The 27,525-nt window shown below is 42.4% G+C and overlaps 3 protein-coding genes across 3 annotated transcripts in view; 1 reads left to right on the forward strand and 2 right to left on the reverse strand.

Annotated features, from left to right (window-relative positions):
- LOC118387281 (E3 ubiquitin-protein ligase MARCHF3-like) overlaps nucleotides 1-27,525 on the reverse strand; it is a 441,656-nt gene that overhangs the window by 240,476 nt on the left and 173,655 nt on the right. The window lies entirely within an intron of this gene.
- Nucleotides 30-22,302, forward strand: LOC118387286 (cortexin-3). Its single transcript, XM_035775474.2, has 2 exons — nucleotides 30-654; nucleotides 19,655-22,302. The coding sequence occupies exons 1-2, from the start codon at nucleotides 624-626 to the stop codon at nucleotides 20,056-20,058; spliced, it is 435 nt and encodes a 144-aa protein (XP_035631367.1). The 5' UTR covers nucleotides 30-623; the 3' UTR covers nucleotides 20,059-22,302.
- On the reverse strand, nucleotides 2,313-6,173 carry LOC118387285 (diacylglycerol O-acyltransferase 2-like). The gene has a single exon (XM_035775473.2). The coding sequence runs from the start codon at nucleotides 5,092-5,094 to the stop codon at nucleotides 4,114-4,116; it is 981 nt and encodes a 326-aa protein (XP_035631366.1). The 5' UTR covers nucleotides 5,095-6,173; the 3' UTR covers nucleotides 2,313-4,113.

Here is a 27,525-nt window from a genome sequence, read left to right on the forward strand (position 1 = left end):
GTTTTGACAGTGTTTTATCAATCGAAAAATATCCATAGACTGACATACTGTATTTTGAGAAAGCTGTGCGTAATTTCACTGACTCCGTCATAGACATGTATTTGATTGATGACCATCTTCCATGGATTTATAGGCCTATATCAGTAGAATCCTATCAATGAGAAATATATAGTCCTAATCAAATACAAACCAAAAATATATATATTTATTCGCTATTTAAAAAATAGAACAATACTTTCCAATTGTTGCTCTAGAAAAATCTATTTAAAAAACGCATCACTGGCGCAAATTCAGTATGGGTGCCCCTCCCTTCCTAGCTGTATGATGGAGTGTGTATGGGGGAACCCGGTGATTTCCTCTACCAGTTGAGTCCATAAACTCTAGCACACACAGCAGACGCGCAACGATGTGCGCCGAGCGGTTGGAGCCAGTCTCCCTGCATTGCCAATTTAATTGAACCGAGGACTGCATTGTTACCATTTTTGAAGACCCAAGTTAACCTTTTATTCACAACATTTCTTCCTTTTCGTCCTTGTCTTGTCTTTTCAATATGTGCTGATATTGAAGGGGAGAGGGGAAGGTAGAATGGGCGAAACCCTCTGGTTCCCTGTGTAACTCTGGGAATGGATCCGACGTTCTCGCAGGGAGACAAAGGTATAAACTCAATGTTTTCACCTAAATAGTTGTGAATATTTTCTTATTTTTCCTGTTAATTTCTCAAAGATTTCGTTGTTTGTTTTGTGTATTGAGAAGATACTCTCCAGTAGTGTCTGATTGCCTGTGACAGGGTCGTCGGCATCGATATCGGCTTTTCACTTGTTGAGTGAATGAGCATATGCTTGTGGTGAGGTCACCTCAGTAGGTGGAACAGAAAATGGCTATAACTATAGGTTATTATAGGCTGAAGGTTAAATCGCCACCTAAATTAATGTGTCGTTACATTTGATATTGTAGCCTACACCTGTGACTAGGCTATATGTTTTAAGTGTTGCATTGGGTGTTAGCCTGTTTGTTGTGACTAACTTTTAAATGGTATTTTTTAATATTTAATTCCAATATTCATTAGAAGCACCTTGATTTGATGAGGTCGCATTTCCATAGGCTACTGCATAAAATTCCAATTCTAAATCTATTTAACAGTAGCCTGTAAGCCCTCTGGACTTCTGAATGAATCTTCTGCATATTATAAATGTAATTATTTTTCGTCTGTTTTTAGATGTATGTATTCATTTGTATTTGATGGTCTATTGATGACCTGCGTAAAGACAAGTATGTTGTATGACCAGGTGCAGAACATTTCAAGATACTGAATACCAGTAGGCTATTGTAGTATATATTTATATCTATCGATGTATTTTTATATGTATGTGTGCTTTGATGACAGAAAACTGCAATGATTTAGATTTGAACATGTTATAGGGCACACATGGATGTGTGTTTGGTCCAGCACTGAGGCAGAATCATATTTATAATTAAAACCTGTCACCACACATGACATTAAGCTGTCTAGTAGAGTGGCCAGCTTTTGTTCTGCTCTAAATGCTACACAATGGCTAACATGGTTTACATTGTCTACAGTGCATTCGGAAAGTATTCAGACCCCTTGACTTTTTCCACATTTTGTTATGTTACAGCCTTATTCTAAAATGGAATAAATCATTTTTTTACCCTCATCAATCTACACACAATATCCCATAATGACAAAGGAAAAACTGTTTTTTAGACATTTTTGCAAATGTATTAAAAATAGAAAACTGAAATAATACATTTACATAAGTATTCAGAACCTTTACTCAGTACTTTGTTGAAGCACCTTTGAAAGTGAATCTTCGCCGCAGTCTGAGGTCCTGAGCACTCTGAAGCTGGTTTTCATGAATGATCTCCGGGATGCTGGCCTTCTAGGCAGAGTTGCAAAGAGAAAGCCATATCTCAGACTGGCCAATAAAAATAAAAGATTAAGATGGGCAAAAGAACACAGATACTGGACAGAGGAACTCTTCCTAGAAGGCCAGCATCCCGAAGTCACCTCTTCACTGTTGATGTTGAGACTGGTGTTTTGCGGGTACTATTTAATGAAGCTTCCAGTTGAGAACTTGTGAGGTGTCTGTTTCTCAAACTAGACATTCTAATGTACTTGTCCTCTTTCTCAGTTGTGCACCGGGGCCTCCCACTCCTCTTTCTATTCTGGTTAGAGCCAGTTTTCGCTGTTCTGTAAAGGGAGTAGTACACAGCGTTGTACGAGATCTTCAGTTTCTTGGCAATTTCTCACATGGAATAGTCTTCATTTCTCAGAACAAGAATAGACTGACATGTTTCAGAAGAAAGTGCTTTATTTCTTGCCATTGTGAGCCGTAATCAAACCCACAAATGCTGATGCTCCAGATACTCAACTAGTCTAAAGAAGGCCAGTTTTATTGCTGCTTTAATCAGAACAGTAGTTTTCAGCTGTGCTAACATAATTGCAAAAGGGTTTCCTAATGACTAATTAGCCTTTTTAAAATGAAAAACTTGGATTAACTAACACAACGTGCCATTGGAACACAGGAGTGATGGGTTGCTGATAATGGACCTCTGTACGCCTATGTAGATATTCCATAAAGAAATCACCTGTTTCCAGCTACAATAGTCATTTACAACATTAACAATGTCTACACTGTATTTCTAATCAATTTGATGTTATTTTAATGGACAAAAAATGTGCTTTTCTTTCAAAAACAAGGACAGTTCTAAGTGACTCCAAACTTTTGAACGGTAGTGTATTTTAAATCTAGATTCATTTTCCATGTCAAAAATGATTGGCATAGTTGGGTAACAACTACTTTGTCCTGTAGGGAAGAGCCTAATATGTGTATGTGATGAGAGAGAAATATTGAAATGTTATGATAGATCTCTACAGCTTGTGAATCATAGCACTGAAAGACACTCCTCCTCTGTTCATGTCCAAAACCTCTCACTACCGCTATCTGTATCCACTTTGCAGTTCACAGGAAGGATTAAATTAATTCATACATTGTGGCAAAATCCTGTGGTCAAAGTGAACCCTCACCACAAGCCACATTTATTCAAATACATATCAGCAGAAACACATCATTTCTATATATTACTGTATTGCAAATAGTCAGTATACGGCAGCTCTACTGCACAAGTTATTCAAAGTCAACTGTTATACTTGAAAGAATGTTATGATCCCTGATTAACATTGCTCAGGTGCTGCTGGTGGCTACAAATTCTCATTGATTATACTCAACATGTAAGCACAGTATTTCTTCATAAATCCTAAGTCACACAATCAATTACTGTTTGTTATGAAATTGAGTGGATCTTAAAGGTATTCAGATTCATGGTTAAATTATTGCTACATATAAAACCACATACAATTTCCCCTTGAATTCATTCTTACAGTAAATGCAGTCAAAGCGATGCGTCAATTAGACAGGCAGCTTGGTGGATCCAGGGATCAATGATTGGGACAGATACTGGGTTGGAATGCTTTCATTCAAGTAGTCTCATGAGTATGTTAACATGCATTCAGTAATAGGATCGTTGTAAATACTCTGATTTAATATAATAATTTGATTAAAACATTGTTAGGATTTGCAAGAAGAAATAATTCCCTAAACATCCTGTTTACATGGACAGCTGATAATAAGGGTGCTTGATGGGACATAAAGAAATGTAGAAAAATGACCAATAAAAATGAAGGTCCTATCACAGCAATCATATCATTTTTTGGGAAGCCTATTTGATTCTGACTTCAGAAATATAGAGTTTGTATGTGAAACCTATTTCTTAGATACATGATGATAGCACATGTGCAGATCAACTACACCACAGGATCTCTGAATAAGGTATCCAAATAATTCAAAAGATTGCAAAAAAATATAGGTATTTTAGTCCGTTTATGCTTCGTTTATGACTTTACGCCGATTAAGATAATCATGACTACTGCCAAACTCACAGTACTGTCGTAATCAGTATATCATCGATATGATCAGTTAATATATAATTATTACCGTGCGTGTAAACATACTCACTGTGGAGATCGGTGGGCTACAGTACAGACAGAAGGACACCATGACAAATCACCTCATTCACGTTGTCAAAATGATTGGCTTATGTGATCAGCAGCTCGTGGCTGTCTGAGAGTCCACAGCTGACTTTGTGCTCATTGAAGAGCTTGACCAGGGACTCCATGTATAGGCCATGATAGTGGTCCACCTCCTCCTGAGTGGGAGAAGGCCTCGTTGGCACTGGGATAGGACTACCCACGACAATGGTGACTGGGCAGTGGTAAGGCATCCAGAACCAGCGTTCACCCATGAACAGACAAGGGGCAAAGCCCATGATCTTCTTACAGAGTTGCTGTAACCTCCAGCCCACACTGCCTTCTGAGAAGATCACCTGGCGGAACATATCGTTTTCCCCATACGAGTAGACGGGCACCAGGTCAGCCCCAAACTCCAGGGCCACCTTGACGAAGCCTTTCCTCTGCTTCATAACCACAGCGTTGACCCCAGGCACACTCAGCAGAGACTCAGCAGCACCCCCTATAATAATCACCAGCGCATTGCCTTTCCCACTTTTAGACAAAAGGTGCTTGAGACTGGGCTTGCTGACTGGACAACAACCTGTGGCCATGACATATTCCCTGTAGAGGGGGATCTTGAAGAGGCCACTCAGGATGCAGAGACAGGAGCGCACCCCAGGGAAGAGGTCCATAAAGCCACAGGCCTCCGTGGTGAAAGTAGTAAAGGCTCCGACACTCAAGACCCCATGTGGATGACACCCTAAGATGTAGTTCTTGTTTGGGTTCAACTCCGCTGTCTTCACCAACTTCATTGGGAAGTAGTCCCTTACGAGCTTCCACACTTTCCAGTTTCTCACAAATGCAGTTCTCCTACCCCCTCTTTCAGGTGTGTGCCGGTCCTTTAACTGCCATATGAAGTAGAGAGTAGGCAGCAGCCACAGAGACGTAAACATAAGGTACACCATCAACCCAATACACGCCGGACCTAAGAGGGGGAGTGTCAGCACCGCTTGCAGAACACTGATATTCTCCAGGAAATCCTTCATCTGAGTCTTTTCTTGCTTCATCCCGTCAACCTTTTCTGTCCTTTTCCCAAAGTTGTTCACAACGTGACTGCGCGAACAAGTGCAACTTTCCTGAGAGCACCAGTGCCCTGTGTGAATGTACTTTGATCACAGTTCCAGTGAGGCTGCAGATAACAATCACTTCCACTCCTGCAACACTTTGATAAACATGAGTCCAAAGTCTTTAACCATTTACAGCGCACCAAGTTAACAGTTTGAGTTTATTTGATTTTTTTACAGGGACAGTGCACATTAATCAACGTTTCAGTAAATGTACCGGTTTTAACCAGCCGGCAAATTTTCAACCACACAGACAGTACAAAAAGCAACAAGACAAAATCCATAAAAGCAACAAAGTGTTTCCACACCTCACAAGCTACAGACAATAGACAACATGGAAAGCGGCAACACACAGCTAGGGATTATGTTCACAAATCTGATTGACCTTTAGCCATGTCTTCATGTAACTATATTAACAATACTATTATCGTAACTCGAGATAATCTGTTTATGAGAACACATCTCAGAGCGGAAGATTATGTCCCCTGGTGAGTTCCCGGATCAGCAGTCAAATCAAAGCCTAGGTTTGAACTCCATAGACTGTCGAGTTACAGCTCACAGCAGACAGACAATGCATGGACTGCTTGGCAAGTTTCGAAAATCATGCAATATTTCAATCTCAAGTATATTTCAGCGTGGACAAGCATTGAAATCTGACATGATTAGCTGTGATTATAACATATTCTGCGCGGGCATACGCATATTACAAGATTATTATATTATGTTGATGTGGTTCAGTAGGGGCTCCCGAGAGGCGTAGCATTCTAAGGCGCTGCATCTCAGTGCTAGAGGCATCACTACAAACCCTGGTTTGATTCCAGGCTGTATCACACCCGACGGGAAATGGGAGTCCCATATGGCGGCGCACAATTGGCCCAGCATCGTTAGGGTTTGGCCGGGGTAGGCCATCATTGGAAATAAGAATTTGTTCTTAACTGACTTGCCTAGTTAAATAAATAAAAATTGACGTCAAATGCTTATGCAGGCATTGAAAAGATCAGATTTTTTGTGTGTTCTATTTCCTCCCCTCTGTATTCCTCAGCCCCACCCCCAGGCATCACCAGCCCCACCCACACCACCCCAGCCCCAGCCCCACCCACCACCACCCCACCCCAGCCCCACCCATCACCACCCCGACCCCTACCCCAGCCCCCCCACCAGCCCCACCCACCACCCCTATCCCAGCCCCACCCATCACCAGCCCACCCCAGCCCCACCCCAGCCCCACCCATCACCAGCCCCACTCACCACCCACACCCCAGCCCCACCCACACCCCAGCCCCATCACCACCCCACCCCAGCACCACCCCCATCCCAGCTCCACCCCAGTAACACCCCATCCCATACCCAGGTACAGACAGACAGACAGACAGACAGACAGACAGACAGACAGACAGACAGACAGACAGACAGACACATTATGATATAGTCATGTAATATAGAGTAATACAATCAAATTTGATTTGATCAGTTTGCTCACATGGGTTTGGGAATGATTTGTTTAGTTAAACATTGTGATTAACGGATAATTAAAAAGGAGGAAGAAGAAAAACAAGAGTGTGTGTGATTGTGAGGCATGGAGTGGCTAGATATAGGTGTGTGTGTGTGTGTGTGTGTGTGTGTGTGTGTGTGTGTGTGGCATTTGTTCACAGACAAGGAAAGGCAGGATATTTTAACCCATGAAACATCAATTACTTAATGCTGAAGTCTCCTCTCACGGTCCAAATGAATATTGATTTTAAAGGTTAAAATCGATGGAATGGATCTTTGCTGGCTTGGTTATTGCTGTAGTCAATTAACAATCATTCTCAGTCGAATCTATGTGATTAATAAGTGCACTCATGGTCAGTTGTGTAAGGTTTTTTCCTACACAAAGAGTAGAAAGAAAAACAAGAACACTTCACTGTGCTCTTATTAAGTACCCTAGTGGTTAAGATGCTGAATAGGTGAAAAATCTGTTGATGTGCCCTTGAGCAAGGTACTTAACCCAAATTGCTCTGGATTAGAGTGTCTGCTGAAATGTAAAAAACATATGATTTATGAACATACTTATTACCCCCTATACGAGAGTATGAATTTAACAATAAAACCATTTATAATATTTCTTATAGGAGTTTGCTGACAACAGTCATGACAATGCCCTCTAACAGGCAAAATGTAATACAAGAACACACATACCATTATTGCATTACTCTGACAGTACATATTGCATTAAGTCCCTCTCCAAGGTCTTTCAAGTTGTACTTTCTCTGCCCGTGTTCCCTTGTGATGTCTTGAGCAAATGTTCCTGCAGCAGGTCGGTCTGTCTCCAGGCGTACCCTTTTCACAGATCCCCTGTTGCATTTTAATAAGCATTTCGCTATGGACCCGATTCCAACCGCGTAAATGGAACATAATGCACTTTTCTCTCTCTGCGTATTCTGACCTTGAACATAAGCGTGAGAATAGCGTGCTGTTCACCTGCTATTTGTTTTTGTGTGCAGGTCCAATAAATGAAGGCGTGTCTACAGATACGCCTTATTCTGATCTTGACTTAATGTCCTAATAATTCCATCATCTTTACACGTGAGGGTACAATGAATAAGGTCTAGCAAACCTACCAGTTCCACGTGGAAATAGCGCCAACTACATTTTTTCCTATAGAAATTACACCATTCCCCATGCACTGTCCTTTCTAACTTGATAAGAGCTATTGATAAGAGCTAGGTAAATGAGTAATCTGCTTAGATAAGGGAATTGTGTAATAAATTACACTTATTTTAGATCTATTTGACCTTATAATCGCTGGAGACAAATGTGAAACCAGTCATATGGCAGCAAACTGAAGCAAATCAACATATAAACTTTCCCACAGTAGTTTATGAAACGCTGTGCCATTGTGCAGAATTTCAATTGTACAGCCTTTTAACTTGCAGGGATGAGTACCCTTGAATGTCTTAATTATAGGTTACCGTGACTTTCTCTGTTTCCTGTTTCTATCATGTTAAATATTAGTCACTATCAGTATCGACCGTCAGTAGGCCTAATAACAAAACATATTCAATTTACTGTTAGTTCCCTTTAGTTGGTATAGCCTACATTATAATTCCATTTAATTCCATTGTTTTGTTTACCTTAATTTGCTTCCTCTGTAAACGCTGTCACAGCCATGTGGTTGTTGCTGAGGATAATATATAAAAATACATGTAGGCTAATTCAATCATTATGAAGCGGAGCGCTTGGTGCAGACCAAGCAGTTTGAACCTGACTCATGGCACAATACTTGACTGTGTCATCACACAGTTCCTTGGTTAGTGCAGGCAATAGACGAGGGTAAAGCCTATTATTGTACACTATTCTCCCTATTATAATTATACGTACACTAATCTTCCAATATTACCATGTGTTAAAGAACTGAATGTAGCAATTTTCAGAATGAATCAAAACACCATTTTCTTTCTTTTGTGCGAACACCATTTTCTTTCTTTTATATCCATAACCTGTTTTTTATGATTTGAAAATACTTTCCTAGCCCTAAATAATCTACAAGATCAGAGTATTTTTCCATCTACCAATTGCTGCCGAAATAGGAATATTTAAATGTTTAATTGATCCCTAATATTCTGAACCCATTCTCTCAATATTTTCTTTTAAGTCTGTAGACAAAATTCAAACTAAAAGGTACACTGTATTTAAAGGGATGGCTTAAGATAAATGTACTTAAAAACCTATTGAATGAAAACTCCACAAGAAAATCTGTTGGCAGGCAAGTGGGAAGGTTTTCTCCTGTGCGCGCAAGGGAACCATGCCTGCAAAGCCCGTTACGCACCTTCATAAGGTAAGTCTGAATAGCAACTACTGCGAAGTGTGTAGGAAAGACATGCGTAAGATAAGGCTTAATTTCGGAAATCTAAATCTGGCCCTATAGGAATATGTTATGGATATAAACTTATTTTGTGTGTCTCTAAGGCATTGTGGTTTCATAATAGTTTAACAGATAAATTATTTTTAATCTTTGATATTACACCATTTTTGATTATGACTGTTCAACATTTTTTCAGAACAGGGCAAATTTCAGGTCTGCTGAGCAAACTTGAATGTTGTGAAAATTCTGTGCAACTTCAAAGGCACATTTAATGCGAACACTGAGGCTGTACCGACTTTAAGTTACAGTTTTAACAATGACCAAGTAGGCTACTGTGGCTATTTGATCATAATGTCCTTCCAGAGTGTCCTACCATCAAAAACAATGGAAAACATGCATCCCATTGTAACATGGAAAGAGCTGTTCTATCATTCAGCCACAGCAGCAGCCAAATGTGTGGTGTTCAATGTAGGCCTACATTCCATGAGAAAAAAACATGCAGGGCTTGACATTAACCTGTTTATCCACTATCCACACACTTTTGTTGTGGTGTTTGATGCAAGAAACCACTGTACAAAATGCAGTGCTTTATTATTCCCATACCATTATTACAGAGAATCAGACACATTATGCTGCCCTCTGCCTGTTGGCTACTAAGCTTATTCAAGCCTGCCTCAAAATACAACACTGTATTTTTACCTGACAAAGCTCTTTACCTGACTTGTTTTTCAAAAATGTACACATTTTGTGCTCTTGTAGGAAGCAATCACTCCCCTATTGCTGATAATATTGGGTCGAGAGTTCCCTGGTGTCCACGTCACCAATGAACTATCATGGTCCAAACACACCAAGACAGTGGTGAAGAGGACACGACAACACCTTTTCCCCCTCAGGAGACTGAAATGATTTGGCATGGGTCCTCATATCCTCATCGAGAGCATCCTGACCGGTTGCATCACCACCTGGTGTGACAACTGCACCGCATCTGACTGTAAGGCGCAACAGAGGGTAGTGCGTACGGCCCAGTACATCACTGGGGCCAAGCTTCCTGCAATCCAGTACCTATACACTAGGCGGTGTCATAGGGAGGCCCAAAAGATTGTCAAAGACTCTAGTCACCCAAGTCATAGACTATTCTCTGCTACCACACGGCAAGCGGTTCCGGAGCACCAAGTCTAGGTCCAAAAGGCTCCTCAACAGCTTCTACCCCCAAGCCATAAGACTGATGAACAATGAATCAAATGGCCACCGGACTATTTACATTGACCCCCCTTTTACACTGCTGCTACTCGCTGTTTATTATCTATGCCCCTACCTACATGTACATATTACCTTGACTAACCTGCAACCCCGCACATTGACTCGGTACCGGTACCCCCTGTATATAGCCTTCTTATTGTTATGTTACTTTTTATAACATTTTTACTTGAGTTTATTTAGTAAATATTTTCTTAATTTATTTCTTGAACTGCATTGTTGGTTAAGGGCTTGTAAGTAAGCATTTCAAGGTAAGGTCTACTACACCTGTTTTATTCGGGAAGTACAATTTGATTTAATTTGATCTATAACTGGGCTAAGAACTCACTAACTAGCAAAGGATACAGTGCATTCGGAAAGTATTCAGACCCCTTCCCTTTTTCAACATTTTTGTTACGTTACAGCCTTATTAAAAAAATATTTAAATTATTTTGTCTCCTTAATCAATCTACACACAATACCCCATAATTACAAAGCAAAAATTTTTGTTAATACATTTTTGCAAATGTATTACAAATAAAAAACAGAAATACCTTATTTACATAAGTTTTCAGACCCTTTGCTATGAGACTCAAATTTGAGCTCAGGTGCATCCTGTTTCCATTAATCATCCCTTGAGATGTTTCTATAACTTGATTGGAGTCCATCTGTGGTAAATTCATTTTATTTGGATATGATTTTAAAAGGCACACATCTGTCTATGTAAGGTCCCACAGTTGACACTGCATGTCAGAGCAAAAACCAAGCCATGAGGTCGAAGGAATGGTTCGCAGAGCTCAGTGACAGGATTGTGTCTGCCGCATTGAAGGTCCCCAAGAACGCAGTGGCCTCCATCATTCTTAATTGGAAGAAGTTTGGAACCACCAAGACTCAAGAGCTGGCCACCCGGACAAACTGAGTAATCGGGGGAGGGCCTTGGTCAGGGAGGTGACCAAGAACCCAATGGTCACTCTGACAGAGCTCCAGAGTTCCTCTGTGGAGATGGGAGAACCTTCCAGAAGGTCACCAATCTCTGCAGCACTCCACCAATCAGGCCTTTATAGTAGAGTGGCCAGCCGGAAGCAACTCCTCAGTAAAAGGCATGTGACAACCCTGCTTAGAGTTTACAGTACATCACTGGGGCCAATCTTCCTGCCATCCAGAACCTCTATACCAGGTGGTTTCAGAGGAAGGCTCCAGCCACCCTAGTCATACACTGTTCTCTTTTCCACCACACGGCAAGCGGTACCAGAGTGCCAAGTCTAGTTCCAAAAGGCTTCTTAACAGCTTCTACCCCCAAGCTATAAGACTCCTGAACAGCTAATCAAATGTCACAGACACACAGCTGATCCCTGTCTGCCCACAATGGCGGCTGTATGACACCATGTCACCGTTTAAGAGCCCACTACTGTCACACAGAAGAGAATCTTCCCACCGAGGCAACAGAGAGCTGGGAGGAAGAATCTCAGACAAACATAGAATGTTCTCAGAATGTTAAGTGATATTTCTCTTCAGCTTAAAATAAGGTTGAATTAAAGGTCACTGACTAACATTACGGATTGTTTTGGAAATGCTTGGTTCGTATTGCAGGAACCATTCTTAAATACCTATACCTTTTATACGATACGTTGTAACAATCAAACTAACTTCGATACAGCATAGCCTGACCATCAAACAATGGTTGGTTTCCATAATGATCTGCCCAGGGGGAAACAATAAAAACAGGTTCTAAGAACAACACTTTGTTAGCGTTCCAAACACGGTGTCTGCAGACAGGGTCTAGCTGTGGTTTCTTCTTTTAGTTCGTAGGGGGAAGCTCGGTGTCTGCAGACAGGGTCTAGCTGTGGTTTCTTCTTTTAGTTCGTAGGGGGAAGCTCGGTGTCTGCAGACAGGGTCTAGCTGTGGTTTCTTCTTTTAGTTCGTAGGGGGAAGCTCATGGTTGGTTGAGCAAGATGGACAGGACAGACACAACCAGACTCCAGAGCCAGTCAAATCACCCTCTGACACTGACAGAGACAATGCATACAACAAGGAGGGAAATGGGTTCAAGAAAAAGCTTCATTGTAAATTGGTTTCAATAGAGACTCTGACAATTCTGCTAGGAACATTGATTTTTAGTGTGGAGAACTTGCAGCTTCCCTCTTATTCAATAGTGGATTAAAGGGTTTCCTCAACATTCCCATCACTCTTTTGAGAGTTATATCCACAGAGAGCTGGTGGGAGGGCAGGCTTTGTTCCAGACAAGCGTCAACACATCCGATTTGACATAGAACTAATCATTATCTTCAGTCAACAATTATGTCTTCCTGCTTGGCTGGAAGAAAAGCCTGCACCCACACCCGTACTCTGCAGATAGAACACCCCTGGCATAAGGAATATACGTACGTGCTCTCAGAACAGCAACCACGTGTCTGTAGCTATCCTTGGAACCAATTCACTGTTTCCATTAAGAGATGGTCTATAGTGTATATTAATTCAACTGCAGAGTGATATCTAGAAGCAGTTGTACTTCCCATGATGGGCCTGTTCATACGTTAAATGGTGTGTGACTGGTATTGTGCTTCCTGTAATGCGCTGTGTAATGCTTTATGCTCACTTGTTCTAATGTCAGAAAAGTCAGTTCTTGCTGATAAAGTGAATTGGATGGTGGACTTTAGAATTTCCCTTTTCTGCAAAGTGAGCGAGAGTGGAGAGAGAGAAATGACTTGAATTTCAAGCCTCAGGTATTGTGAGTAATCTATATGACTCCCGATCTGAAAGACAAAATCCTCAGCTACTGTACATCGACATTGACACCGAGCCGCTCAGAGGGACATCACTGAAGTAGCTCCATAAATTGAACTACCTGTCAAGGATATTCCACCGTTGTGTTCTAACGCTCTTTCTGACAGCTTTTCCCTGTTTCTGAAAGAATTGTGCTCTGTTTACTGCATTGCACCAGTACCTCAATGCCTGAGTATTTGTGTGTGTTTGTGGGTGCATGTGTAGGTGTATGTGTGTGTTTGTGTGTGCGTGCGTGCGTGCGTGCGTGTGTGCGTGTGTGTGGGTGTGTGTACAGGTGCGTGTGTGCGGGTGCGTGTACACGTGCGTGTGTGTGTGCGGGTGTGTGTACGGGAACATGTACAGGTGCGTGTGTGTGTGTGTGTGTGTGTGTGTGTGTGTGTGTGTGTGTGCGTGCGCGTGCGTGTGTGTGTGTGTGTGTGTGCAGTTGCGTGTATGTGTGTAGGTTAAGTTCCAGTTGGGTCGACTTCTACTGTACAACAATGCTAGCATTGTTTTTCCCAGTGTGTGTCTAGGCTAATGTATAGCTCTGAATTTCTGCACCAGATGTTTCAAAGACTGGAGACTATCACCACTGACTGAATATTTCTAGAATCCCTGGCACACAGGAACCCTTCCGCAAGACTGCTTTATTAGTCATTCATTCATTCACCAAGGCATTGATATATACAGCTCTCTACCTCCAGCTCTGACTGAAAAATAGCTCTCCAAACAATCACCGATGCCGCACTAAACCAAAGCCAACAGATTGCTTTGCAACAGATCAAATCAAATGTTGGAAGCGCAAGTCTAATGCGGCTGCCACAGACTCTTGTTTATCCCTCATCGTTACAGACCTAAACTGTTTTGTTCCTCTGCAATACTGTTTGAACGGAGAATAAGACACATTTAATGGATCTGTTTATTGTATTTTCTTTCATTTGCAGCAGTCTGATTGTGAGTCAGTGTGTGTCCTCTTCAACAGAGAGAGAGAGAGAGACAGACAGAGAGAGAGAGAGAGATAGTGCTTCAATAGAATGAAGATGATACATCAGCCGCCTCTCTCCTTTCCTCTCCCTCTTTATCTCTGACTATCTCGCTCTCCTGTCTCTCTCCTTCCCTTTATGTCTCCCTCTCTCTCCAGTCTCTCTGTTTTCTAATGTGTCCTGAGTGTGAACAAGCCTGAGCCCCTCAGTTTTAGGACTAAATATGTACCAGGCATTGATCTGCTTGGAGAAGGCTGCTGCCACATACCTGTCTTTGATTAGCGCCAAGCGCAAAGAACTCCCGCTGTGTTTTATAATCCTGAATTTAAGAACGCACTCACTTAAAGTCCCCCACTCACTGCCTATTGGCTGCCATTTTAGAGACTGCATGATGAAGAATGTGAAATTATTCATGTTTAAAATGTAGAGGCGTTTAGAGATGTTTTTTTAGAGACTTTAGCCTTCCCAGGCTACCCAAACTACTTGCTCCAGGTAAACGCTACGTCATGCCCATAGACATTAGTTTCTTCTCCGCAATGAGTCTGGATCTGAGTACCTCCCCGGCGATTTGTAGAACGCAAACACATTGTAACCTTTCTGATTGGTCCCAGAAACGGATGGCTTGGGCCAGAGCCTGAACACACATGGTATCCTTTTCCCTCTCGCTCTCATCTAACACCTCCCACACTGCCCCTACTCGGATGGTATCGCGCCGTCCCAACCTTCGCTCTCTCTCCCCCGCTACTCTCTCCTCTTCCATCCTATCATCTCTTCCCTCTGCTCATACCTTCTCCAACCTATCTCCTGATTCTGCCTCCTCAACCCTCCTCTCCTCCCTTTCTGCATCCTTTGACTCTCTATGTCCCCTATCCTCCAGGCCGGCTCGGTCCTCCCCTCCCGCCCCGTGGCTCGACGACTCATTGCGAGCTCACAGAACAGGGCTCCGGGCAGCTGAGCGGAAATGGAGGAAAACTCGCCTCCCTGCGGACCTGGCATCCTTTCACTCCCTCCTCTCTACATTTTCCTCCTCTGTCTCTGCTGCTAAAGCCATTTTCTACCACTCTAAATTCCAAGCATCTGCCTCTAACCCTAGGAAGCTCTTTGCCACCTTCTCCTCACTCCTGAATCCCCCCCTCCTCCCTCTCTGCAGATGACTTCGTCAACCATTTTGAAAAGAAGGTCGACGACATCCGATCCTCGTTTGCTAAGTCAAACGGCACCGCTGGTTCTGCTCACACTGCCCTACCCTGTGCTCTGACCTCTTTCTCCCCTCTCTCTCCAGATGAAATCTCGCGTCTTGTGACGGCCGGCCGCCCAACAACCTGCCCGCTTGACCCTATCCCCTCCTCTCTTCTCCAGACCATTTCCGGAGACCTTCTCCCTTACCTCACCTCGCTCATCAACTCATCCCTGACCGCTGGCTACGTCCCTTCCGTCCTCAAGAGAGCGAGAGTTGCACCCCTTCTGAAAAAACCTACACTCAATCCCTCCGATGTCAACAACTACAGACCAGTATCCCTTCTTTCTTTTCTCTCCAAAACTCTTGAACGTGCCGTCCTTGGCCAGCTCTCCCGCTATCTCTCTCTGAATGACCTTCTTGATCCAAATCAGTCAGGTTTCAAGACTAGTCATTCAACTGAGACTGCTCTTCTCTGTATCACGGAGGCGCTCCGCACCGCTAAAGCTAACTCTCTCTCCTCTGCTCTCATCCTTCTAGACCTATCGGCTGCCTTCGATACTGTGAACCATCAGATCCTCCTCTCCACCCTCTCCGAGTTGGGCATCTCCGGCGCGGCCCACGCTTGGATTGCGTCCTACCTGACAGGTCGCTCCTACCAGGTGGCGTGGCGAGAATCTGTCTCCTCACCACGCGCTCTCACCCTTTCCCCCTTCTGATGACCAGGTGGCGAATCGCATCTCTGCATGTCTGGCAGACATATCAGTGTGGATGACGGATCACCACCTCAAGCTGAACCTCGGCAAGATGGAGCTGCTCTTCCTCCCGGGGAAGGACTGCCCGTTCCATGATCTCACCATCACGGTTGACAACTCCATTGTGTCCTCCTCCCAGAGCGCTAAGAACCTTGGCGTGATCCTGGACAACACCCTGTCGAGGCGGTGGCCATCAAGGAGGTGGCCCGTTCCTGTAGGTTCATGCTCTACAACATCCGCAGAGTACGACCCTGCCTCACACAGGAAGCGGCGCAGGTCCTAATCCAGGCACTTGTCATCTCCCGTCTGGATTACTGCAACTCGCTGTTGGCTGGGCTCCCTGCCTGTGCCATTAAACCCCTACAACTCATCCAGAACGCCGCAGCCCGTCTGGTGTTCAACCTTCCCAAGTTCTCTCACGTCACCCCGCTCCTCCGCTCTCTCCACTGGCTTCCAGTTGAAGCTCGCATCTGCTACAAGACCATGGTGCTTGCCTACGGAGCTGTGAGGGGAACGACACCTCAGTACCTCCAGGCTCTGATCAGGCCCTACACCCAAACAAGGGCACTGCGTTCATCCACCTCTGGCCTGCTCGCCTCCCTACCACTGAGGAAGTACAGTTCCCGCTCAGCCCAGTCAAAACTGTTCGCTGCTCTGGCCCCCCAATGGTGGAACAAACTCCCTCACGACGCCAGGACAGCGGAGTCAATCACCACCTTCCGGAGACACCTGAAACCCCACCTCTTTAAGGAATACCTAGGATAGGATAAGTAATCCTTCTCACCCCCCTTTAAGATTTAGATGCACTATTGTAAAGTGACTATTCTACTGGATGTCATAAGGTGAATGCACCAATTTGTAAGTTGCTCTGGATAAGAGCGTCTGCTAAATGACTTAAATGTAATGTAAATGTAGGTACAGTGCCTTCAGAACGTATTCCAACCCCTGGACTTTTTCCACTTTTTGTTGTGTTACTGCCTGAATTGAAAATTGATTAAATTGAGATTTTGTGTCACTCGTCTACACACAATACCCCATAATGTCAAAGTAGAATTATATTTTTTGTCATTTTAACTAATTAAAATGAAAGGCTGAAATGTGTTGAGGCAGTAACTATTCAACCCCTTTGTAATGGCAAGCCTAAATAAGTTTAGGGGTAAAATGTGTCTTAACAGTCACATAATAAGTTGCTTGGACTCACTCTGTGTGCAATAATAGTGTTTAACATGATTTTTGAATGACTACCTCATCTCTGTACCCCACACATACAATTATCTATAAGATCAGATTCAACCACAAAGACCAGAGAGGTTTTCCAATGCACCTATTGGTAGATGGGTAAAAATAAAAAAGCAGACATTGACTATCCCTTTCAGCATGGTGAAGTTACGCTTTGGATGCTGTATCAATACACCCAGTCACTACAAAGATACAGGCGTCCTTCCTAACTCAGTTGCCGGAGAGGAAGGACACCGTTCAGGAATTTCACCATAAGGCCAATAGTGTCTTTAAAACAGTCACAGAGTTTAATGGCTGTGATAGGAGAACACTGAGGATGGATCACCAACATTGTAGTTACTCCACAATACTAACCTAAATGACAGAGTGAAAATGAGTCTGAACAGATTAAAAATATTCCAAAACATGCATCCTGTTTGTAATAAGGCACTAAAGTAAAACTGCAAAAAAAAAGCCCCAAAAATATTTTTATATCTGAATACAAAGCGTTGTGTTTGGGGAAACACAACACATCAATGAGTACCACTCTTCATATTTTCAAGCATGGTGGTGGCTGCATCATGTTATGGGTATGCTTGTCATCGGAAAGGTCTAGGGAGTTTTTTTAGGATAAAAATAAACCAACTAGAGGAAAACCTGGTTCAGTCTGCTTTCTAACAGACACTGGTAGACAAATTCACCTTTCATCAGGACAATAAAAACACAAGGCCAAATATAGACTGGAGTTTCTTATCAAGACAACATTGAATGTTCTTGAGTTGCCTAGTTACAGTTTGGCAATATTTAAACATTTCAGTCTATCAATGATCAACAACCAACTTGAGAGAGCTTGAAGAACTTTTCAAATAATAATATACAAATATTGTACAATCCAGGTGTGGAAAGCTCTTAGAGACTTACCCATAAAGACTCACAGCTGTAATCACTGCCAAAGGTGATTCTATTGACTCAGAAACTTGTGGAAGGCTACCCAAAACGTTTGACCAAAGTTAAACAATTTAAAGGCAATGCTACCAAATACTAATTGAGTGTATGTAAACGTCTGACCCACTGGGAATGTGATGAAATGAATAAAAGCTGAAATAAATCATTCTCTCTGCTATTGACATTCTTAAAATAAACTGGTGATCCTAACTGACCTAAGACAGGGAATTTTTACTAGGATTAAATGTCAGGGATTGTGAAAAACTGAGTTTAAATGTATTTGGCTAAGATGTATGTAAACTTCAGACTTCAACTGTAACTACATGAGGTAGTCTGCACTCCTCGCAGCTCAATCCAAGCTGTGAATCAGTTGTGACAACTTACTGACACCCAAATCTGCACTTGCCAACTTGACTTTGGTCACCATGTTAGAAGTGGCAGCACTGCATGGGGAACTGTGGACTTTTCAGACAGGATATATATTTGAGGAAAACAGCAGTTGACACTCACTCACGCTCACTGCAACTTCATATCTGGCAGGTGGCATTTGACAACTAAACTTTTCAATCAAAATAACTTTTGTAGATATACACTTTACAATTAAGCTTCCGTCAAATTACTTTCCTATGTCCTTGTGTTAATTCAATCAGTTCTAAAATAAACACCAAAGCTTGCAGTTTTCAAAGTTCGAAGGTGGCATTTAAATAAAGCAAAAATGAATTTTAAAAAAGAAACTTGGATGTTTTGAGGCAGTTCTCAGGTGCTTGAAAGTTCTCATAGAACTTCTTCCATCAGGAATTTCCACGTCATTTTCTGTTAATTGAATCCATATTTAGTTTTTTAAGCTTTTGTCTGTTTGATTTATTTCAGTATAAATCGTATCAGAGTGGATTGTGTCTTACTTCTTCTTTCTAGAGCCAGTCAAACCTATAAAAGGTGTCAGACAAATTGCAGTGCTTGACACTCGTATTTCAAACAAGTTCTTGACAGTTGATTTATCCTAGAATAACTTAAAGATAAATTACTCAGCACAGCACAGAATATGGACTCACAGCGATTTAAAGTTATTAAAATTAAAGCGAAAAGGGTAACTGGGTAACTGGGGACACCTTGTCGCGTTCCCTTTTTTCCTTGTTTCAGATAAATCTAATAGAAACAGCAGCACAAGCAAAAAACTATTTCACACTGTAGTTGGAATTTTGCTTAAGACATTGTTTTTGTTTGTCTGTTCTTCAGATAAGCTGTACCATCCCTCAAATTTGGCCCATCATATTCGCGTTGAGTCAACATTTTTATGTTCAGGTGACGAATAACAAAATACTGTTCCCGTTCTGACTGTAATGGTTTTACACAGATTCTGTCTCTGTCTGTCTATCTTTCTCTGAGCTCACTTTTTTCCTCTTTTGCTTTCTCCCCGCACTGCTGTCTGTCTTTTTGTCCTAACCTCTTTTCCCTGTCTGTCTCTTGTCCCTTATCTCCCCTTTTCTGTTCCCACCTCTCTTTCCCTCCATCTCCTCTTCCTCCCTCCCTCTCTCTCCCTCACCCCCTCCCCACCTCTCCCCCACTCTCTATTTCTGTCTAGACAATGAGGTCCGTCTGGAGGGGATGAGGGATGGGGCTGGCTTCATGAGGATGCCAGAGCACCCCCTGTGGGAGTCCCGTAGCCTAGTCGTCCAGCACCTCTCCTCCTGGATGACGGAGGGTGAGCCCTTCACCTCTCCTCTCTCCCTGCTGCACTCTGCCGGAGGACAGCGCCTCTCCTCGTCCTCTTCCTCATCAGTGGCCGCTACTGCCCTTGTCGCCGCCATGACCCTGGAGCAGAAGACCACCTTCGCCCTGGTCCTCTTCCTCTTCGGTGTCCTCCTCATCCTAATCGTGCGGTGCTTTCGCATCCTGCTGGACCCCTACCGCAGCATGCCCACCTCCACCTGGGCAGACGGCCTGGACGGGCTGGAGAAGGGCCAATTCGACTATACACTGGCATAGGGGGTTGGGCGTCCATGTACTGTATACTGTACACACACACACACGAATATGCAGAATGGCTGCATTCACCTTGGCTGACGGTCTGGATGGGCTAGAGAGAATGGTCAGTTTGATCACACGCTGTGGTGTAAGGACACAGACCAACATGCATTGTATGTCATGAAATATACACACACACACGTGGTTATATCCTCCTAGATTCACAGTATGCATGGGCAAGAGAAGAGCCGGTTTAACCACACACACACACACACACTGCAGTGTGGTTGCATCCTTCTGGGTTCACTTTCCCCCACTTGTTTACACCGTAGACAGCTAATGTCACTCACACACACTGACACAAGAAGCAGTTCACAGGGTAGTTCTCATCCTCCTCCATGTCCTCCTCACCGTTCAAGTTGACAACAATGTCAGTGCTATTTCAACCCTCCTCATCGTAATACCTCACCATCCGAGTCAAGAACTAAACTATTTCAACCCTCCTCCTCGTAATACCTCACCATCCGAGTCAAGAACTAAACTATTTCAACCCTCCTCCTCGTAATACCTCACCATCCGAGTCAAGAACTAAACTATTTCAACCCTCCTCCTCGTAATACCTCACCATCCGAGTCAAGAAATAAACTATTTCAACCCTCCTCCTCGTAATACCGCACCATCCGAGTCAAGAACTATGCCAACGCTATGTCAACCTGTGCTGTCGTAGGCTGCTAAGTTATTCAACCTTGTACTAAAGGAACATTTGAAATCTTCTACTGTTCTGGAGGAGTGTTGTTGTTGATATATGTATGTCCCAGAAATGTGTGTTCAGAATGTTAAATGCTGAATGCTGACCTAACATATTATTATGGTGATCGTTTTGTCATTTTACACTCATTGCTCATAACTGACTTATGTTAATCTATTATAGATGGACGTATTTACACAATCAGGGAATTTGATTTAGGATGATATTATTTTCAATGGCCAAAAACAAGCATTCCTCATCTTGTTTTTATAGCTCAATAATTTGATATTGTTGGTATAGATTGAGATAATAGCTGATATCATTTGACCCAGTCAGCAGATGGCTAGAAGGGATACATAAATGTACATATCTATCTATCTATCTATCTATCTATCTATCTATCTATCTATCTATCTATCTATCTATCTATCTATCTAAGCACTTCAAGTCAATGCAATAATATATTAAAACTATCAGATGTGGTTTCTCCTATGGGAAACCTGGGTTCAGATCCTACCTGTGACACAAGTGTGTTCCTATCAGTCAGATACCTGTTCCTAAAGATTAGCTGCTGTCCCCACTGCAGATCCCCACTACAGATCCCCACTGCAGATCCCCACTGCAGATCCCCACTGCAGATCCCCACTGCAGATCCCCACTGCAGATCCCCGTACGCTCCTCTTCTATGTTTTCAGACCTCAGAAGTAGTCTGATATCAAGATGTGTGCATGTGTTGTGTAAATGGGTTTTTCTTCAAATATCTGACTAACTTAGATTATTGAGTGGACTAACACTTTGACACTATATAAAATGTGGGGATTTATGTGTAAAATGTAATGAAATACTGTAGGTGGCAACAACAGTGTGTTTGGATAGGGCTCTACAGTTGGAGCTGTCACTTTCATTTATAATCAACTGCATGCAACTTAGTTGCTGAAAGTATTTTTAGTAAATGTGGTTGTTGGATCTTGCATGGGATTCAGAGCAGTTGACACTTGATAAATCAAAATGATAGATTGCTTAGAGTTTGAACATAGGGGACTATCCAAATAAAGTGTCACCAAGTAATTAAATCCTGGCCCGGTAATCCACAAACCCAAGAATACGTTGTACAACTTGCTCTCTTGTGACATACAGAGTATACTTGCTTCGATTCAAATGAATGTGTCGTTGGTCAAAAATCACTTCTGTTACAGAAGGCAGGTTATGTCCACTAACTGTGTCTCACCTGAGTGTGTTGCAGTGACCAGGGTACTGTTCAAATAACACTCACTCCTTTTTCAATACTGACATTGGAAGGAATGGCCTTTTCAAGCTGTGAAGTACAACTCATAACTCAGTCACTAGATCAGCTTATGTAAAGTCTATGTAAATATGCAGGGTTATAGTGATGATTTTGCGGCAATTGCATGTAGTGGTCAGTCATAATCTTGTGGAGCAACAGAACCTTGTGGAGTAAAAACAACCCCTTCCTTCAATGTGATATAATGACGATGAATAAAGTGTTTCCAGATCACTACCTCTGAAGATGTAGTTATTGACGTTTGGCTTATGGTTCAAAAAGTCAAGTGGAAAGATATTCTGTTAATGTAAATGTCACACCCTGATCTGTTTCACCTGTCTTTGTGCTTGTCTCCACCCCCCTCCAGGTGTCACCCATCTTCCCCATTATCCCCAGTGTATTTATACCTGTGTTCTCTGTTGCCGGTTCGTTTTGTCCGTCAAGCTTAGCAGTGGTTTTCCGCTTGCTCCTGTCTTTTTCTATAATTGATGTTTTCTAGTTTTGACTATACTGCCTGCCCCGACCCTGAGCCTCCCTGCCATTCTGTACCTTGTCACACCGCCCTGGACTATTGACCTCTGCCTGCCGTTCTATACCTTTTGACGCTGATCTGGATTACTGACCTCTGCCTGCCTTGACCTGTCGTTTTGCCTGCCCCTGTTCTAGTAATAAACTGTTGTTACTTCACCCCACTGAGCGTTGGGCCAGTAACCGAACGGTTGCAAGATCAAATCCCCAAGCTGACAAGGTAAAAATCTGTCGTTCTTCCCCTGAACAAGGCAGTTAACCCAATGTTCCTAGGCCGTCATTGTAAATAACAATTTGTTTTTAACTGGCTTGCCTTAATAAATAATAAAATAGATTTGGGTCTTCCCTAAAATGTGTTAATGAATGTCGACTTAGACAGTGCATGCTGCCATATACCGCTGTGAGAGTGTCACATACTGCTGTGAGAGTGCCATATACTGCTGTGAGAGTGCCATATACCGCTATGCTTCAAGCTGTTATAGCTTTCAAGACTGCTTGAATCTTTCTCAAAGAGTTATTGACGTCATGGATATAACAGGAGTATGAGGAGGATTCAGGCCAAGTTCAGTATGAAAAGAGTACCCTAATGTTACACTGCAGTAATGACACACACATTGACTTAGTAAATTAGCATCATATTACTTGTTTCAATTTCTCAGTAAAACACCATTTTTCACAACAAAGAACAGTAACAGAATACAAATCTTCTTTAATGTATAATTCAATCAAATAGGTCACATACACATATTTAGCAGATATTTTATTTTTTACTCCTTTTTGATGGTATCCAATTGGTGGTTACAGTCTTGTTTCATTGCTGCAACTCCCGTATGGATTCGGGTGAGGCGAAGGTCAAGAGTTGTGCGTTCTCCGAAACACAACCCAACCAAGCCGCACTGCTTCTTGACACAATGCCCACTTAACCCGGAAGTCAGCCGGACCAATGTGTAGGAGGAAACACCGTACACCTGGCGATCGTGTCAGCGAGCACTGCGCCAGGCCCTCCACAGGAGTCCGATCCTTGACTTTGGCGATGTCATTTACAAAATAGCCTCCAACACTCTACTCAGCAAATTGGATGTAGTCAATCACAGTGCCATCCGTTTTGTCACTAAAGCCCCATATACTATCCACCACTGCGACCTGTATGCTCTCGTTGGCTAGCCCTCACTACATATCCGTCGCCAGACCCACTGGCTTCAGGTCATCTATAAGTTTTTGCTAGGTAAAGTCCCACCTTATCTCAGCTCACTGGTCGCCATAGCAACACCCATAGCACGCACTCCAGCAGGTATATTTCACTGGTCATCCCCAAAGCCAACACCTCTTTTGGCCACCTTTCCTTCCAGTTCTCTGCTGCCAATGACTGGAATGAATTGCAAAAGAGAATGAAGCTGGAGACTTACATTTCCCTCACTAACTATAAGCATCATCTGTTATAGCAGCTTACCGATCACTACCTGTACACAGCCCATCTGTAAATAGCCAACTACCTCATCCCCGTATTGTTATTTAAAAAAAATGCTCATTGCAACCCAGTATTTCCACTTGCACATCATCATCTGCACATCTATCACTCCAGTATTAATGCTAAATTGTAATTATTTCGCCACTATGGCCTATTTATTGCCTTTCTACACTTGCACACACTGTATATAGATTTTTCTATTGTGTTATTGACTGTACGTTTTGTTTATTCCATGTGTAACTCTTTGTTATTGTTTTTGCCACACTGCTATGCTTTATCTTGGCCAGGTCGCAGTTGTAAATGACAATTTGTTCTCAACTAGCCTACCTGGTTAAATAAAGGTGAAATAAAAAACAAAAGAATAGCACACAATGGGACAAGGACATCCTTGCCTGCCAAACCCTCCCCTAACCCAGACAACGCTGGGCCAATCGTGCACCACCCCATGGGTCTCCCGGTCACAGCCAGCTGCGACAGAGCCTGGACTGGAACCCAGAATCTCTAGTGGAACAGCTAGCACTGCGATGCAGTGCCTTAGACCACTGACCCACTCGGAAGGCCCTGCAGATGTTATTGCGGTTGTAGTGAAATGCTTGTGTTCCTAGCTCCAACAGTGCAGCAATATCTAACAATTCACAACAAAACACACAAATCTAAAAGTAAAACAATGGAATTAAGAAATATATGAATATTAGATCAAGCGATGTCGGAGTGGCATAGACTAAAATACAGTAGAATAGAATACATTATGTAAACATTATTTAAACATGATTCATATTTAAACATTATTTAAACATAATTCACTCCTCAAAACTCAGTATTCTGTCCTCCCAATGATACAAAAACAAGTCCTTTTGCCCTCAAATGTACATACCAGAACATTACAGGGAACACAGCTTGAGTGTTGGGCCAGTAACCGAAAGGTTGTAAAATCAAATCCCTGAGCTGACAAGGAAAACATCTGTAAGGCAGTTAATCCACTGGTCCTAGGCTGTCATTGTAAATAATAATTTATTCTTAACTGACTTCCCTAGTTAAATAAAGGTTAAAAATCAATTTAAAAATGACTTCATAGGACAGTGGGGCTTTTGCTTGTCCTGGAATCTAAATATGCAGCAATAGCAGTATTGACCTACTCCCTCCCTCAATGACAGCTCGTCCACATGGACCTTTGGTCTGCGCCGCTGTGTAATGTAACAAGTCCAATCCTGACATATTTTTGTGGTGTGTGTGTGTCAGTGCATATGTGTGTGTACGTATTTGTATGTGAGCAAGCTTGCATGTGTGTATCTCTTATATTTCGGTGGGTGTGCGTATGTTCATGCATGTGTGCGACCACGTTTGTGTGCGTGTACTTGCATGCAGGTTTTTGTGTGTGTATGTGTTTTCAGGACTTGTGATCCTCTTCACCTTCCCTGCACAGCTGCAAAGCCCCTCACTCTATGCAAAGCATTCACTATGAATGGGCTCCACAGCTGAAAAATATTTTTCTGCCCAAATGGTCTTGCTCTCACAGACGAGAAAGGCATTTCAATGCATTTAATTGGTGGATCATTATTGTTTTTCTTTTATATTTTCAGCTAGGTGGCTAATGGTAACTCTCATGCATTGATCATGCTGTTGTTCTCATTCAAAATGTTAAAGGCCTACGACCCCAATCAAACTACTAAATTATCCTGCAATTATTTCCATTCACCCTAAAATATGTCAAATGTGAGCTCATTCCAAATTAGAAGAGGAAGATTACTGTATTGACGAACCATCTAAATCAGGAAATTATTATGAAAATCAAATACAATAAACGACATAATTCAGAATGACATCTCGACTGGCACACAAAGTACTTAATGTTAGCTGAATCCCTGTTCATCACGTCAACCCTTAGATAATCTGTGAGCTAGCCACATGATGTGCAGGCATGACTCTCTTTCAAAATAAAGTTTTTAAAAAACAACAACATCCAAACCAGCACTGAAACACCTGATTAATTTACTAGTTGAATCAGGTGTGTAGTGCAAGGCTACAGGAACAAAAGCCTGTAGCTCTCAAGGACCAAGGATTCTGACCACATAAATGCAGGAAGCTGCCAAAAGAAACTAAACACTTCAGTAAATGATGGATACAAAGTATATTGAAAGCATTATTTTGGCTGCAAGGCTGGAAGAAGAGCGATCTCAGTGACTTTGAAAGAGGGGTTTCAAAGATGCATAGGGGATTTAGTGTGTGTGTGTGTGTGTGTGTGTGTGTGTGTGTGTGTGTGTGTGTGTGTGTGTGTGTGTGTGTGTGTGTGTGTGTGTGTGTGTGTGTGTGTGTGTGTGTGTGTGTGTGTGTGTGTGTGTCTCAGTCACCAGATCTCAACCCAATTGATTCAGGAGCAGCGCATGAAACGGCATTTTCCACAACCATCAACAAAACATCCAAAAATTGAACTTCGTGTGGAAGACTGGTTTCACATCCCTGCAATTCCAGAATCTATACCAAGGTGCATTGAAGCTGTTCTGGCAGAATGGTGTCGCATCCCTCCAATTGAGATCCAGACACTTGTAGAATCTACGCAAAGGTGCGTTGAAGCTGTTCTGGCAGCTCATTGTGGCCCAATGCCCTATCAATACACATTATGCTGGTGTTAACTTTATCTTGCCAGTTACCTGTTGAATGTACTGTATACAAATAGGCAATGTCTGAATGAATAGTAGAAATGTAATTCACCTATTTGTCAATAGGAGGCAGCAGACCCCAACCTTGATTTAAAATACAGTGCCCTTGAATCAAAGCTTCTATACTAGGGGAAGGCAATTATTGTAGATTCAGCCGCGGGCCAATTTTTGATTGTTGATGGTCGGGGGGCCAAAACATAATTATAATAATTTGTACACTACGAATTGACCACAACCAAGTCCAAAAAGAGATTGTATTTGAAAATAACATACTAATTTCATACCTTGATTATTATTATTTTTTTTTTTCACCTTTATTTAACCAGGTAAGCCAAGTTCTCATTTACAACTGCAACCTGGCCAAGATAAAGCAAAGCAGTGCGACACAAATAACAACACAGAGTTACACATGGAATAAACAAACATACAGTCAACAAAAACAATAGAAAAAAGTCTATATACAGTGTGTGCAAATGGCGTGAGGAGGTAAGGCAATAAATAGGCCATAGTAGCGAAGTAATAACAATTTAGCAAATTAACACTGGAGTGATAGATGTGCAGATGATGATGTGCAAGTACAAATACTGGTGTGCAAAAGAGCAAAAAATGAATATAAACAATATGGGGATGAGGTAGATTGGATGGGCTATTTATAGACGGGCTGTGTACAGGTGCAGTGATTGGTAAGCTGCTCAGATACCTGATGTTTAAAGTTAGTGAGGGAGATATAAGTCTCCAACTTCAGCAATTTTTGCAATTCGTTCCAGTCATTGGCAGCAGAGAACTGGAAGGAAAGGCGGCCAAA

The sequence above is a fragment of the Oncorhynchus keta genome, chromosome 9 (assembly GCF_023373465.1).
Source record: "Oncorhynchus keta strain PuntledgeMale-10-30-2019 chromosome 9, Oket_V2, whole genome shotgun sequence".
NCBI classification, from domain to species: Eukaryota; Metazoa; Chordata; class Actinopteri; order Salmoniformes; family Salmonidae; genus Oncorhynchus; species Oncorhynchus keta.